Source organism: Anomaloglossus baeobatrachus, chromosome 11 (genome assembly GCF_048569485.1).
Source record: "Anomaloglossus baeobatrachus isolate aAnoBae1 chromosome 11, aAnoBae1.hap1, whole genome shotgun sequence".
Lineage (NCBI taxonomy): Eukaryota > Metazoa > Chordata > Amphibia > Anura > Aromobatidae > Anomaloglossus > Anomaloglossus baeobatrachus.
The window spans coordinates 12,331,515-12,348,939 of NC_134363.1; the positions used below are offsets into that span (position 1 = coordinate 12,331,515).

The 17,425-nt window shown below is 52.7% G+C and overlaps 1 protein-coding gene across 1 annotated transcript in view; it reads left to right on the forward strand.

Moving 5' to 3' along the window:
- LOC142256202 (neo-calmodulin-like) overlaps positions 1–17,425 on the forward strand; it is a 75,855-nt gene that overhangs the window by 27,219 nt on the left and 31,211 nt on the right. Inside the window, exon 6 of the mRNA XM_075327772.1 lies at positions 12,327–12,582. Coding sequence (XP_075183887.1) covers positions 12,327–12,582 — 256 coding nt within the window. The remainder of the gene's footprint in view (positions 1–12,326; positions 12,583–17,425) is intronic.

Genomic DNA, 17,425 nt, shown 5'->3' on the forward strand with positions numbered 1-17,425 from the left:
CTCTAACTGCCTGGTTTCTCCCGCCTCCAGAGCTGTGATCTCCTCGGTGGGCGGAGCCAACCGCCTGGCCCACCCCCTGGTGTGAATCATCAGCCTCTGGAGGAAGGCAACAAGGATTTTTGGTTAGCTTTGGTGTTCCTAACTGGGATGTAGGGTGTGATGGTGTGCGACCTGTGTCCCCTGGCTTGCCCAGGGCGACACATTCCCCCTTAGCAAAATGCAGACCGTCCGCAGGCTGCCGTCCAACACCGGTTTTATTTTTCTGTAAAAGATAACATGGTAAATCAAACAAAAATACATTTTTAATAACTCTTCCCTTACGGGAGGCACATTTCTTTAACGTTGCATAACGGTTTACGGTTACGGTTTCCGCTTTCTCCCACCCAAGTAACCTGGCCCTGATGCTGCCCCTAAAGCCCAGGCAGCACCCCTTGACCCACAGTCCAGCACATGGTACCCGAGCGGGATCTGTCCTTGCCCTCCAGAGGGTAGCCACCGGTTCCTTTGGTGGCTGGGCCCTAGCCTGCTCTGCTCAGGGCCCTCCCTCCAATCTGCCTCTCCGGAGGCGGCCTGCGGAAAACGGTAACGGTAAACAATATATTTACAAGCCACTAACGTCTGTGGTTGCCCTGCAAGTTCACGGGCTTGTCCATGGATAGTTCCCATGCCAAACAACTTTTTAAACGGTCCCCACGGGGACAACGGTGCCGGCTCCGGCCGGTTGCAAATCACAAGCAAATCAGGTAACTTCTTCGGTAATCATTTCCATCATTGGCAGAACTTTCAAACTTTTCAACAAACAAAGTGGTGGTCCCAACGGGGACGGTACTGCGGGCATCCGCTGCCCTACTCCGGTTGCTCTGCTAAGGCGGACCCATCCTCTGCCACCAACACATCAAACATGCACTGACATGCCTGCTGTGACAGAGGTACCCGGTACCCATTTCCACCGGTACGCGGGGTATGGTAAACCACGGGGTCTCCCACATAGCGGGAACGCTAACTTGCTCCTTCAACTGCAACAGCGGACCCGAAGCTGGGGCAGGAGTCGTCATCTCTTGTTCCTGCGTCAGGCGGGTTGCCGCCAGCTGCCGCAGCCTCCTGATCTCCAACATCCAACGCTTCAGATCCCTCGGCAGTAACGCGGAATAGCGGACCAGGCGAGTCTACACTGAGGCGCCCCATAAGTAGCGGCAAGGGTGATGCATAGGCCGAGACTAGGCCGGGCCCCTCAGCCGCAGCGGCCGGTCCTGGGAGGACATAGGGACGTGGGTCACCAGTCGACTCTGCTACATCGGTTCCCTCTCCGTACATCGGGACGGCTGTAATCAGCATCTCCACCTCGGTGGTCCACTTTGGCAGTCGTGCCTTCCAGGAACCCAATACTGTTGCAGAGTCCTGGCGTCCCTGCTTTTATAGCTGCAGCTACATGCGTCCAGCCGCCATCGCGTCCCCCTTAGCTCTTTCCGGCCCCTCCTTTTTCGGGGCGGGGTTTTGGCCTTCGCGCCTCTACTACTCGAGAAGACGCTCGAGCGGGAACTTTTCGCGCCAAAGATGGCGGCTTCTGAAATTTTCCTGCCGGATACCTCCGGCGGTAACAAGGCGCACCTCTACCTGACGGCAGAGCGGTAAGATCCTGTTCGTGACGCCAAGTTGTCGCGGGCGGGGAGGAGGGTGTCAGCACTGCGCTCACCCCTCTGCTCGGGTCCGGCGGCTGCTGCTCAGTGGTGGCTCGAGCGGTGGGCCGGATCCCGGGGGTTCTCGAGCGGCGCTCCTCGCCCGTGAGTGAAAGGGGGTTGTTGGGTGTGGGGATTGTTTATTGTCCGTGACGCCACCCACGGTTGTGGTGATTTCACCACCGCTGCTCGGTGTGGGGATCCCGGGGATGGTGATGCGGAGCAGCCAGGTGTTGTGTTGCCCCTCCGTGGGTAGGGGTTGGTGATCCCGGGGCCCGGTGATGGCTTGGGAGGTGCAGGGCCTGGTGGGCGCAGGGACGCGGGGGCAGCGCTGTGCCTTGCGGCACTGTGGTACTCACTCAGCCTGAGACGTTTACACAGTTTTTACGGTAAACCAAACGGCTGGTAAGACGGTCCCACGGACGGCTGCGCTTGCTCTCCCAGTAGGTGACGGTGATGTCCCTCTTCCTTGCACCTTTGTGTACTTGTTGGTTGCGATGGGTCCCCACCGGTAACCCGCTCCCCGGCTTCAAGCTGGACCGGAGGAGCTCCACTCTTTGCCCGCAGGCACTGGCCCTGAGAAACTGGTGCCCTGGCGGTGGCGGTGTCTCTCCTACACAGGTTGGGCTGTTGCCTTCAATCGGGACTTGGTTGTTGGGGGATCTACGTCCCCTTCACTGACGGATTTGGCAAATTCTGGCGACTCCTAGCCTTGCCGGGGTCCGAGAGGCCCCTGCCCTGGTGCTGACTGTCCTTCGGAACACTGCTCCAGACCGCCGGGCACACAGCCTCCGGGGTCCTTCCAGGAACTTCCAAACGGTCCCCCTCCAGACAGTGTCCGCCGTTGCTGACCTTGCTGACCTGTCCTGCACACAGCTGGATTACTTCAGGCTTTTCTCTCTGTCACCACTCTTGCTTTCCTCCTTTACTACTTTTCTCCTTCACTTTCACTTAGTTGTTTACTCCTTTCTAGCCCTCAGCTAGACTTTACTCTTGCCCTGCCTGGGCTCAACTCTCCTGGGCTCTAACTGCCTGGTTTCTCCCGCCTCCAGAGCTGTGATCTCCTCGGTGGGCGGAGCCAACCGCCTGGCCCACCCCCTGGTGTGAATCATCAGCCTCTGGAGGAAGGCAACAAGGATTTTTGGTTAGCTTTGGTGTTCCTAACTGGGATGTAGGGTGTGATGGTGTGCGACCTGTGTCCCCTGGCTTGCCCAGGGCGACACACATACACTGTCCATACACACACTGTACAGATACAAACTACACATACACTGTACACACACCCTACACATACACTGTACATACACTGTACACATACAAACTACACACACAGTACATACTCAAACTACACATAAACTGTACACACTCTATACACATACACTGTATGCAAGTATATATGAGGCCTGGTTGTGTGTGTGAAAAGATGTATATAAAGTGCAGGATGATATGTCTCTGATACATGATATACCAGTCACATATATCCTTTCTCCATATTTCTGTAACCAGGTCTACTACAAAAAAAAGGCTATAACAGGATATCACTTATATTCTGCTTTGAAGACACGTCCAATGAGCTTTCACCCCAAATTCTGTGCAAATGTTAGTATTCTGCAGTGTGAGTGTGTTAATATATTCACATAGCGCCTTCTCCGGTATCGCGCACCACTCTGCTCCTCTTCTGAGTGACATTACTGCTCGTCAGACTCTTTGAGTAACACTATGATTTGTGACGTACAAGTCTTTTTTATAATGTAACGCTATGAAGCCTCATTCTGATGTTTCATAGACTTACATTGTAAAAGCATCCCCTAGGTCACGTAAAGCGTAGCATGACCTGGAGAGTCTGCAGAGCAGAGACATCACTGAGAAGAGGAGCAGATCACAGTGCGAACCATAGAGTCTCCAGCTCGGTGATGTCACTGAGAAGAGAAGCAGATTGCAGTGCAACCCGGAGAGTCTGCAGAGCGGTGATGTCGCTGAGAAAAGGAGAAGAGCACAGTGCGTACTGGAAGTCTGCAAAGCAGTGACGTCACAGAGAAAAGGAGCAGATCACAGTGTGTACCGGAGAGTCTGCAGAGTGGTGACGTTATTGAGAAGAGGAGCAGATTGCAGTGTGACCCGGACAGTCTGCAAAGCGGTGATGTCACTGAGAAAAGCAGCAGATCGTAGTGCATACCAGAGGGTTTTCAGACCGGTGCCGTTATTTAGAAGAGGAGCAGATCATAGTGCATGCCGGAGAGTCTGCAGAGCGGTGACGTCATTGAGAAGAAGAGCAGATCGCAGTGTGACCCGGAGAATCTGAAGGGCAGTGATGTCACTGAGAAGAGGAGCAGATAGCAGTGCAACCTGGAGAGTCTGCAGAGCTGTGACGTCACTGAGAAAAGGAGTAGAACACAGAGTGACCCGGACAGTCTGCAGAGTTGTGACATTACTGAGAAGTGGAGCAGATTGCAGTGTGACCCAGAGAGTCTGCAAAGCGATGACATCACTGAAAAGAGGAGTAGAGCGCAGTGCGACCTGGAAAGTCTGCAGAGCTGTGACATCACTAAGAAGATGAGCAGAGCACATTTTGACCCAGGGAGTCAGCAAAGCTATGATGTCACTAAGAAGAGGAGCAGAGCACCATATGACCCAGAAAGTCTGCAGAGCTGTGACATCACTGAAAAGAGTAGAGCGCAGTGTGGCCTGAAGAGTCTGCAGAGCTGTGACGTCACTGAGAAGAGAAGCAGAGCACAGTATGACCCAGGAGTCTGCAAAGCTGTGACATCACTGGTGAAGTGGGGTAGAACACAGTGTGACCTGGAGAGTCTGCAGAGCTGTGATATCACTGAGAAGAGAAGCAGATCTCAGTATGACCTGGAGAGTCTGCAGAGTTGTGACATCACTGAGAAGAGAAGCAGAGCACAGTATAGCCTGGAGAGTCTGCAGAGTTGTGACGTCACTGAGAAGAGTTGCAGAGCACAATATGACCCAGGAGTCTGCAGAGCTGTGACGTCACTGAAAAGAGGAGTAGAGCACAGTGTGACCTGAAGAGTCTGCAGAGCTGTAACATCACTGGTGAAGTGGGGTAGAACAAAGTGTGACCTGGAGAGTCTGCAGAGCTGTGACATCACTGAGAAAAGAAGCAGCGCACAGTATGACCTGAAGAGTCTGCAGAGCTGTGGCATCATTGAGAAGAGAAGCAGAGCACAGTATGACCTGAAGGGTCTGCAGAGCTGTGGCATCAATGAGAAGAGTAGCAGATTGCAGTATGACCTGGAGAGTCTGCAGAGCAGTGACATCACTGAGAAAAGGAGCAGAGCACAGTGCGACCAGAGAGTCTGCAGAGCGGTGATGTCACTGAGAAGAGGAGCAGAGCACAGTGCGACCAGAGAGTCTGCAGAGCGGTGATGTCACTGAGAAGAGGAGCAGAGTGCAGTGTCACTTAGAGAGTATGCAGAGCGGTGACGTCACTGAGCAGAGTGGTGCTGCACACAGGAGAAGGTTGTGGCAGGTGAGTATGAAGCGACCGGTGGTAGGGCCGCGGGTGTGTGTGTATGCTCTATTCCAACAAAATCCCCATACTCAGATTTTACCGGTAGTAACATTTCTTTACTAGGAAACATATTTATAATACAATCAACCGAACTATCTGCGCACATGAGTATAGGGGAGTCCCTGGATTTTCACTCCTTCCGGGTACGCAGCAAGAAGAAAGGAAAAACAACAACAAAGAAATGTCGGCAACTTTCCCTAACTTTCCCTACAATCACGTACCAGTCTATCCTGGAAGAAGATGCCGCTCCCACGTCGCAGGCCTGGAGTCTCACGATGATGGGTCCCGGTGCAGCGCTGAAGGGATGCAGCTCCTCGGTCTTTTCCTTTGATCTTCCCCCGCTGGTAACGGATTCTAATCAGTCTTTTAGTCCCGGGGCACGCCGAGCAGAAGAAGGGAGGTCACAGCCCCTGCACTTACACTCTGGTTGCGATGCTCTGCAGTCCGGTTAGATCCTTGGTGAAAACAAAGTCCTGCAGACTGGGAATGGCAGAAACCACTTCCACAGGGTGATTTCTCCAAGACTCCGGTGGCAAAAGAGCCCTCTGTTCAGGGAGACCACACGCAGCTCTCCTCTGGCTGAGCTCTGGAGCTGAACAACCTTCCCGCACTTTTTTTCTTCCTGGTTTTCACACACAAGCTGCAGTAGGGGATTTCCCAGCTCTGTGTTTGTGATTGCACAGTCTGACACTGCCCCCTTGTGGGCAATTGCTGAAACAGTATTCAAATCCATTTCTACATTAATGATGCAGTCTGAATTGTTGATCCCATTACATACCCCCCCACTTAAAGGTTGGCAGTCCCTGTCAACTACCGTCGGTTCCCAGGCAGCGATGACTGCAGATGTCACAGGGGTTGGTTGAGAAGTGGGCCATACATACTGGTCCCTGTAAGACCGCCCGGGCGGGATCCCAGCAGTGGTGCGGTCAGTGCGTCTCAAGGGTCGGTTGTTCCCCTCCCTGTCACTGTCTTTACGCCCCACTTCAGTCAGCACTCCGGGGGAAGAACTGAGTTGTGTAGGTGGGTGACCGATCTCAGAGTCAATGTGATCACTATGCTGGGAAACGTCCGTGACGTCAGTCGTGTTGGTAGCGTCACCCCCTCCGGGTACTGTGGTAGGGGAGTCAGGCTGGGATCGGCAGGGACGCAACATATTTCGGTGCACAGTGCGGATGCTGCGACTGTCTTCACCCCGCACTCAGTATACATGCCCGTTGGGGTAGGGGCGTTCGATTACCCGGTAGACCTCAGTCTCCCACTTGGCTCGAAGTTTCCCTTGGGGCTTCTTGATACGGAGCAGGACTAGCTGTCCCAACTTCAAGGGCTGCTCTTGCACGGGGAGTGGGTCAGCATGTATCTGGCCCCGGATTTGTTGGCTCACCAGCCGGTGTACAGTCTCCATCTTCTGTCGGTGAGCATTTAGCCAGGAGGGGTAGTTATGGCAGACATCATCTCCAGGGCGGAATAGGTTCAGGTCATGGACCCCTTTTCTGGGGCGGCCAAAGAGAAGGGTGTGTGGGGTGTAGCCAGTCACAGAGTGGACCTGGTTGTTGTAGGCCCATACTAGATCAGGAAGGAATTGGGGCCATTGGTCTTTCTTATCATCGGCCAAGGTGCGGATCAGCTGGAGTAGGGTCCGGTTGAAGCGTTCACATGCACCGTTCCCTTGTGGGTGGTAAGGAGTGGTCCTCGACTTCTGGATCCCATACATCCGATGCAGCTCTTCGATGACTCGGCCTTCGAAACAAGCCCCCTGGTCGGAGTGCAACCTCTCCGGGCACCCGTAGACATGGATGAACTGTCGACAGATGGCCCGAGCAGCCGATTCAGCCGTCTGGTCTTTGGTAGCGACAGCGACAGCGAATTTTGTGAAGTGATCCACCATGACTAAACAGTACTGATAGCCACTGCTCGCCGTCCCAATCAGCAGATAGTCCACCATCAACAGCTCAAGGGGCCTGGATGTTTTAATTGTCTGAACAGGTGCACGCTGCTCAGGGGACTTGTGTAGTTCGCAGGTGCGACAGGTCTGGCAGACGTCTTCAACCAGCTTGCGGAGCCCCGGACAATAGATGGACTGTTGAATCCACCGAAAGGTCTTGTCTATTCCGAAGTGTCCATTCCTTTTGTGGGCTTGGGCCACCATCTCACGGGCCAATTGATCAGGCACCACAACTTGTGTGCATTCCTCCAGCATGTGCGACAAGAGAACCTTCCGGTATAGCACTCCTTCTCTCAGAATCAGCCGGTCCCACTGACTGAGCAGGGTCAAGGTCCCGGTAGACAGTCGTACCCGTATATCGGCGGGAGGCTTCTGCTGCCGCTTCACCCATTGTTTGAGTAGAGCCCATTCAGGGTTCTGGTCCTGGATCCTGCACCACTCCTGGGGTGGCAAGGCGACTCCCACTGGAGTTCCAGCTTCGCCCACAACGAACTGGTGGTAATCCACCATCTGTTGGGCGAGCTTTGCAAAGTCAGGCGTCTCGTCCCCTTCTAATTCTTCATCCCGGTCTCGGTTGAGTAAGGGGTATGACACTCTAGACAGGCTGTCCGCATTTTGATTCTCAGCTCCAGCCCTATATTTGATCTTGTAATTCAACTTGGAGAGCCGAGCCATCCAACGCTGCTCCATGACTCCGAGCTTCGCATTTTCTAAGTGGGCCAACGGGTTGTTATCGGTCAGGACTAGTACTTCGGTCCCCGTGAGGTACCCTGCAAATTTCTCCGCCATAGCCCACGTTAGGGCCAACAGTTCCAGCCGGAACGAGCTATAATTGGTGGGGTTCTTCTCGCCCTCATGTAGGGACCGACTGGCATAGGCTATGACCCGTTCCTTGCCTTCTTGTACCTGTGAGAGTACTGCCCCTAGACCCTGTAGACTGGCATCGGTGTGTAGTTGAAAGGGCAGGTTGTAGTCCGCATATGCCAGGATGGGGGGAGACATTAAGACACCCTTTAGGGCTTGGAAGGACTCTTCCTGGCTGGGTCCCCAGCTGATGGGTCGTCCTCTGGGGCTGTTGGTGGTCCCTCGAAGCAGGTCATGCAAGGGTGCAGCAAGTCGGGCGAAGTTTTTGACGAACCGGCGGTAGTAGCCGGCCAACCCCAGGAAAGCCCTGACCTCCTTGACGTTTGTGGGCTGCGGCCAATCCCGTACGGCGGCTATCTTCTCTGAAGATGGCTGGACACCTTCGGCTGAGATCCGGTGGCCCAGGTAATTGATCTCGGGCTGCAGAAGACGGCACTTGCTGGGTTTCAACTTCAGGCCATGTTCTCTCAACCTACTGAACACACGGCCCAGCTGCTGCAGGTGTTCTTCAAATGTGGCCGAATAGACTACAATGTCGTCCAGGTAGATGAGGGTGAAGTCGAAGTTGAAGTCTCCCAAGCAGCGCTCCATCAGCCGCTGGAAAGTCCCCGGCGCGTTGTTCAGACCAAAGGGCATCCGGTCGAACTCGTACAGGCCCATGGGTAAGATGAAAGCAGTCTTCTCTCTATCTTTCTCATGCATAGGTACCTGCCAATATCCGCTGGCCAGATCCAACGAAGAGAAGTATTTGGCTTTCTTCAGGGCTGTCAGGGATTCTTCGATCCTTGGCAAAGGGTACGAGTCCCGGATGGTGCAAGCATTCAAATGGCGGTAGTCCACACAGAATCTCAGGGATCCGTCCTTCTTCTTGACTAACACTACCGGTGCCGCCCAGGGGCTCTGGCTTTCTCGTACCACTCCCGCGTGTAACATGGAATTCAGGAGATTTTTCACTTCTTGGTATTGCTGGGGAGGAATTTGGCGGTACCTTTCACGGATAGGAGCAGTGTCACCGGTGGGGATTTCGTGCTTGATACTGGTGGTGCACCCAAAGTCGGTGTCATGCCGGGCAAAGGACGCCTGATGCTCTTGAAGTAGCTCTTCCACCTGGGACACCTCCCGTTTGGAGTATTGGGATACGTCCAACTGACACTTCTCTCGTAGTTCTCGCCCCGCGTTGGTGTCACCCGCGACAGCGGCCATGGCAGAGACCGTCACTGTCCAATCTCCCTCTGTAGACGGTACAAACTAAAGGGGGCTCATAGGGTTCACCTCTTCGGTTAGAGCGTAGACTCGGGCGAGCTGTGTCCCGGCTTCTAGGTCAACGCTCACGTTAGCCGTGTTGCCCAGCCTGACAGGAATTCTTCCCTTTCTCACTACTGCTAGAGTTCGAGCGACTAGTGGATTCAGCTTCCCTTCCTTCGGGGAGCGCGGCTCAATCAGCACCTCCACGCCTTCAAGCTGTCTCATGGTGCTAAGGGGTAGTGAGATAACTGTCTCTTTCCCAGCTGGTAAGGTGATCCTAGTATGGCGGGTTACAGTGACCGTGGCCAGCGGCAGTTGTTCTTCTGTCATTCGCTGTAGGTTGCAAGTCCGGACCACTTGCTGAAAGGCACGGCGGGTGGCCCTATGTGCGGTCACTTCTTGCCAGTACTTGGGCCCCTTCTTGGTAAACAACACCAGATTCAGGTCTTTCAAGATGTTCATCCCAATAATCATGGGCGTTTCTGATCCAAAGCCTTCCCTGACCACGATTATCCCTCTCTTCCCGAGATCTTGGCCACAGATTTCGGTGTTCATCCAGGCAACTCCCGTCACCGGAATGGGTAGATTATTGGCTGCTTTGATCTTGATGGCGGTATCAGGGTCATAGGCAACCCGCGGCTTTAGACATTCTTCGTAGAACTGCTCGGAGATGGTGGATACCTGAGACCCAGTATCCATTAACCCTTGTACGGCGATCCCTTCCAGTAATACTTCCAGGGTGGGGCTATTTGATGCAAGTTTGTTCCGTGGCTGGCTCTGTTTTCCTACACCCCTCTCTTTGGCATCCCCTGCCGAGTGAGCCTCTTTGGCAGGGGCGTCTAGTTTAAAGGCGGCCACTGTTGTGGGACATGACTTGCTGGTTCTGGTAGAGTGGACTGTGGAGGAGCTTGAAAGTTCTGGGGGCAACGGTTGGCTCTATGGCGGGGATCGCCGCATGTCCAGCATCTTCCCATCGGCCGGCTGGGTTGTTGTCTCGCTTGCCGGCCCGCCTGTTGGTCTAAGGTGAGCTGTAACACCTGTTTCTGCAACTCTGCCACCATCTGTTTCAGTTCTTCCGTGTTGCTGTTCGGAGTCCCGATACCAGATATGGACCTGCAAGCCGCGGTATATGTCTGTGTCTCCACGACCGGTCCCCTTGAACGTTCTATAGCTTCTTGTTTGGCCTCAGCGAACGTAAAGGCCGGATTTATCCCGAGTAGATCTTGCAATGAGCGGTTAAGGTACGGGTCTCTCAATCCGGTCACGAACTGATCTCTCAACACCAGGTCACGGGTACCCGTACTAGCTATCTGTTCTTCGTTTCTACCGACTTGTTCTAGTAGCACTTGAAGGGCATTGGCATATTGAGGAATGTCCTCCGACTCGAGTTGAGTACGCCGGAAGAACATATAGCGCAATGTTCCCGCATATGTGGTCGGCCCATAGGTGTTCTCCAGCACCCGCACCAAGTCATCCAACGTACGCTGGCCCCTAACCGTCTCTAGCCTGACTGTCGTCCACGCTTCCCCTTCTAATGTTAGCATGGCCATTTCTGCTAAGGTCTTAGGATCAGTGTTATACATTTCCCCCACTATCTTAAGTTGTTCAGTCCATTCAGTTACAGGATAGTTCCGTCTGTCAAACTTCCTCACCTGATTGACAATAGACGGCGGGGGAGCTGTCCGGTTATAAGTTACTACCGGGGGATGATTTTGTTGGTCACACATCCTGCCGACTACGCCACATGAAGCGACCGGTGGTAGGGCCGCGGGTGTGTGTGTATGCTCTATTCCAACAAAATCCCCATACTCAGATTTTACCGGTAGTAACATTTCTTTACTAGGAAACATATTTATAATACAATCAACCGAACTATCTGCGCACATGTGTATAGTGGAGTCCCTGGATTTTCACTCCTTCCGGGTACGCAGCAAGAAGAAAGGAAAAACAACAACAAAGAAATGTCGGCAACTTTCCCTAACTTTCCCTACAATCACGTACCAGTCTATCCCGGAAGAAGATGCCGCTCCCACGTCGCAGGCCTGGAGTCTCACGATGATGGGTCCCGGTGCAGCGCTGAAGGGATGCAGCTCCTCGGTCTTTTCCTTTGATCTTCCCCCGCTGGTAACGGATTCTAATCAGTCTTTTAGTCCCGGGGCACGCCGAGCAGAAGAAGGGAGGTCACAGCCCCTGCACTTACACTCTGGTTGCGATGCTCTGCAGTCCGGTTAGATCCTTGGTGAAAACAAAGTCCTGCAGACCGGGAATGGCAGAAACCAGTTCCACAGGGTGATTTCTCCAAGACTCCGGTGGCAAAAGAGCCCTCTGTTCAGGGAGACCACCACACGCAGCTTTCCTCTGGCTGAGCTCTGGAGCTGAACAACCTTCCCGCACTTTTTTTCTTCCTGGTTTTCCCACACAAGCTGCAGTAGGGGATTTCCCAGCTCTGTGTTTGTGATTGCACAGTCTGACACTGCCCCCTTGTGGGCAATTGCTGAAACAGTATTCAAATCCATTTCTACATTAATGATGCAGTCTGAATTGTTGATCCCATTACAAGTATATGAACAACACACTGACAGTACACTATACTAACATTTACACAGAGAAAGAAAAAGGGTCACATGAGGCTTCTTTAGGTGACTGTTTTGTCAGTTTTACAATAGAAGTGAGTATATATGAGTCAACTCTCTGGACAACATGCAATTTCCAAGCCACATATTTTTTTTCCAACTCTATTTTCCAAGCTCTAGACAGATTTCTTTAGTCACTATGAGACTGTGGACTGATGAACGGTGATAGAGCGCTGTGCACACTGTCAGGATTCCCCTGTATTCCCAGTGTTGTGATTGGATGCATGCATTTTGCATAGTTGTGGTCACCTCCCTCAGCAGGACACTGATAGAAGTGGATGAGAATTTAGTCAGCATTCGATCACAACGATATCATCATTACTTCAGCTTTATCTTTTTAAAGTCTTGTAACCTCTACTCCCGCAGCCGGAGGTAAATACTGTAAGGATGGACCGCTGCTCATGGGCCACTGCTGTGTGCTTACCCCCCAGGTCAAAAGATGTCAACCAGCCCCTCGATGGCTAAAAAAATGAAGGACACAGACCGTGAAGAGGACATCAGAGAAGCATTCCGTATGTTTGACGAGGATGGAGATGGCTACCTTAGCGCTGCTGAACTCCGTCATGTGATGATACATCTGGGTGAGAAGTCAACGGACGAAGAGGTCGATGAAATGTTCAGGGAAGCAGATATCGATGAGGACGGTGAAATAAATTATGAAGAGTTTGTACAAATGATGCCGGCAAAGTGAAGATTGTACAGAATGTGTTTAAACATTGTACACATATACACTATACACATACTGTACACACTGTAGACATACACATACTGTACACACTGTACACACACACTGTACACATACACACTATACACATACACACACTGTACACATACACACTATACACATACACACACTGTACACATACACACTATACACATACTGTACACATACACACTATACACATACTGTACACATACACACTATACACATACTGTACACATACACACTATACACATACTGTACACATACACACTATACACATACTGTACACACTGTACACACACACTATACACATACTGTACACATACACACTATACACATACTGTACACATACACACTATACACATACTGTACACACTGTACACATACACACTATACACATACTGTACACATACACACTATACACATACTGTACACATACACACTATACACATACTGTACACACTGTACACATACACACTATACACATACTGTACACACTGTACACATACACACACTGTACACACTGTACACACACACTACACATACACACTATACACACACTGTACACACTGTACACATACACACTATACACATACTGTACACACTGTACACACACTGTACACATACACACTATACACATACTGTACACACTGTACACACACACACACTGTACACATACACACTATACACATACTGTACACATACACACTATACACATATTGTACACACTGTACACACACACACTGTACACATACACACTATACACATACTGTAAACATACACACTATACACATACTGTACACACTGTACACACACACACTGTACACATACACACTATACACATACTGTACACATACACACTATACACATACTGTACACACTGTACACATACACACTATACACATACTGTACACACTGTACACATACACACACTGTACACACTGTACACACACACTGTACACATACACACTATACACACACTGTACACACTGTACACATACACACACTGTACACATACTGTACACACTGTACACACACACTGTACGCATACACACTATACACATACTGTACACACTGTACACACACACACTGTACACACACACTGTACACATACACACTATACACATACTGTACACACTGTACACACACAGACACTGTACACACACACTGTACACATACACACTATACACACACTGTACACACTGTACACATACACACTATACACATACTGTACACACTGTACACACACTGTACACATACACACTATACACATACTGTACACACTGTACACACACACACTGTACACATACACACTATACACATACTGTACACATACACACTATACACATACTGTACACACTGTACACACACACACACTGTACACATACACACTATACACATACTGTACACATACACACTATACACATACTGTACACACTGTACACACATACACTGTACACATACACACTATACACATACTGTACACATACACACTATACACATACTATACACACTGTACACACACACACTGTACACATACACACTATACACATACTGTACACACTGTACACACACACTGTACACAATGTAGACATATACACACTGTACACATACACACTATACACATACTGTACACACTGTACACACACACACTGTACACACACACACTGTATACACACACACTATACACATACTGTACACACTGTACACACACACACACTGTACACAATGTACACACACACACACTGTACACATACACACTATACACATACTGTACACATACACACTAAACACACACTGTACACATACACACTATACACATACTGTACACACTGTACACACACACACTATACACAAATGTGTCGCCCTGGGCAAGCCAGGGGACACAGGTCACACACCACCACACCCCACATCCCAGGTAGGCACACCTAAGCTGAACCACAAATCCTTGTTGCCTTCCTCCAGAGGCTGATGATTCAACCAGGGGGTGGGCCAGGCGGTTGGCTCCGCCCACCTAGGAGATCACAGCTCTGGAGGCAGGAAGTTCCAGGCAGTCCAGTAAGTGACATGGAGAGATTAGCCCAGGCAGGGCTTGTGTAAACAACCAAGTGACAGAAAAGAAAGAAAAGTGGAAAAGGAGGAAAGCAAGTGTGGTGACAGAGAGAGAGAGAGAAGCCTGAAGGTCCAGCTTTGTGTAGGGCCAGAACAGCAAGGTCAGCGACGGCGGTGACTGTCCGGAGGGGGACCGTTTGGACGTTCCTGGAAGGACCCCGTTGGCTGTGTGCCCGGTGGTCTGGAGCAGTGTTCCGAAGGACAGTCAGCACCAGGGCAGGGGCCTCTCGGACCCCGGCAAGGCTAGGAGTCGCCAAATTTGCCGAATCCGTCAGTGAAGGGGACGTAGATTCCCCCAACAACCAAGTCCCGATTGAAGGCAACAGCTCAACCTGAACAACAGAGACACCGCCACCGCCAGGGCACCAGTCTCTGAGGGCCAGCGCCTGCGGGCAAAGTGTAGTGCTCCTCCGGCCCAGCTTGAAGCCGGGGAGCGGGTTACCGGTGGGGACCCATCGCAACCAACCGTACATACAGGTGCAAGGAAAAGGGACATCACCGTCACCTACCGGGAAAGCAAAGCAGCCGTCTGTGGGACCGTCCTACCAGCCGTTTGGTTTACCGTACAAACTGTGTCCACGTCTCAGGCTGAGTGAGTACCACAGTGCCGCAAGGCACAGCGCTGCCCCCGCGTCCCTGCGCCCACCAGGCCCTGCACCTCCCAAGCCATCACCGGGCCCCGGGATCACCAACCCCTACCCACGGAGGGGCAACACAACACCTGGCTGCTCCCCTTCACCATCCCCGGGATCCCCGCATCGAGCAGCGGTGGTGCTACACATCACCACAACCGTGGGTGGCGTCACGGACATTATCCCAACACCCCAAACCCCCCTTTCACTCACGGGCGAGGAGCGCCGCTCGAGAAACCCCCGGGATCCGGCCCACGGCTCGAGCCACCACTGAGCAGCCGGACCCGAGCAGAAGGGGTGAGCGCGGTGTGCTGACACCCTCCTCCCCGCCCGCGACAACTTAGCGTCACGAACAGGATCTTACCGCTCTGCCGTCTGGTAGAGGTGTGCCTTGTTACCGCCGGAGGTATCCGGCAGAAAAATTTCAGAAGCCGCCATCTTTGGCGCGAAAAGTTCCCGCTCGAGCGTCTTCTCGAGCAGTAGAGGCGCGAAGGCCAAAACCCCGCCCCGAGAGAGGAGGGGCCGGAAAGAGCTAAGGGGGACGGAAACAAGATGTCTGCGCCCGACGGAGCCGCTGGAGGAGCGGTGGTCGCAGCCGCAGCGGCACCCGCGGATGGGAATGGACCTGCCCAGGTCCCGGCCGTACCGGCGGGAGGTGCCGCGGCCCCCACGCTCGCTCAGGTCATGCCGTTTTCCTTGCCCTATGCGCCCGGAGCTGCCTGGCTACCGCAGTATGACGGGAAACCGGATGCCCTACAGGCCTTCCGGAAAAAGCTTAACCCGTTGCTAGAGCTGTACCCCCTGACTGATAAGCAACGTGCAGCGATAGTGCTAGGCCAGCTTACCGGTGCGGCGGAGCAGAAAGCGGAGACCTGGGCCGAGGGGGACCGGCTCTCTGTAGCCACCATCTTTGAGAAGCTACAGACTGCCTTCGAGACCCGGACTGAAGCTGAGCTGAGGATGCAGTTTTACCAGTGCCGGCAACGAGCTGGGGATAGCATTCGGGACTATGCTCTACGTCTGCAGACCGCCCTCCGCACGCTGAAGCAGGCGAATCCTATTAATGAGGCGGATAGCAACAAGATGTTAGTGGAGCAATTTGCGCAGGGGATGAGGTCCCCCGAGGACCGTAAGCAACTCCGGCTGTGGGCCCTGGAACACCCTGATGTGGACTTTGCTGTGTTAAAGGAGCGGGCCATTAAAGCACTACAGCCCCCAGCAACCGAAGGTCTGGAACCCGCCCCGTGGCCCGTTGAGACGGCTCCCGTTGTGGCGGCCTCAGTCAAACCAACCTCTCCAACATCTGCGGCCCCGAGCAGCACAGTGGAGGAACTGGCAGCCCAGGTCCGTCGCATGGACGGAGACCTTGCCAAAATCCTGGCTGCACTACAACCTCTGACCAGACCTCAGCCTCCAGCACAGATCCAGCTTGCTGACAGTCCCGAGGATGTTCCCTGGATGCAGCGGAAAAGTGCTAACAACCCGCGGAGCAGACCCCCAATCTGCTACAAGTGCCGTAAACCGGGTCACTACTACCGACAGTGCCCGTTAAACGAGCAACCCCTGGGGCCCCGGGCCAATCCTCAGGAGTAGAACATCGTGGCCCCCCGGACTGGCGGGACCGATATATCGGGGCCCGCCCTATCATCCCCGTGGCTGTGGACGGCATACCAGTGATGGCTCTCTTGGACACTGGATCACAGGTAACTACCATACCGTACACGTTGTACCAGCGGTATTGGGCCGTAGATGACCTGGCGCCCCCAGACAATAGTATAACATTGATTGCTGCTAATGGACTTCCATTGACCCAGGTGGGGTATAAACAAGTGGCTATGACAGGCCGAACTGCAACACCAGGGTATGATTGTGATTATGAACGAGCCCAGTGATCATAACCCGAAAATAGTGCTGGGAACCAATGTGATGGAGCACTGTATGACTGATGTGTTGTCCCTATTGCAACAGCTGGCCGCCACAGCGGCAGGGAGCCAGCAGAGGGCTGTGCAGCGTGAGATCCGAGCCCTGATGTACCGCCAGCATGTAAGCTCAACAGGAGGGGAGATTGGTGGAGTGAGAGTGA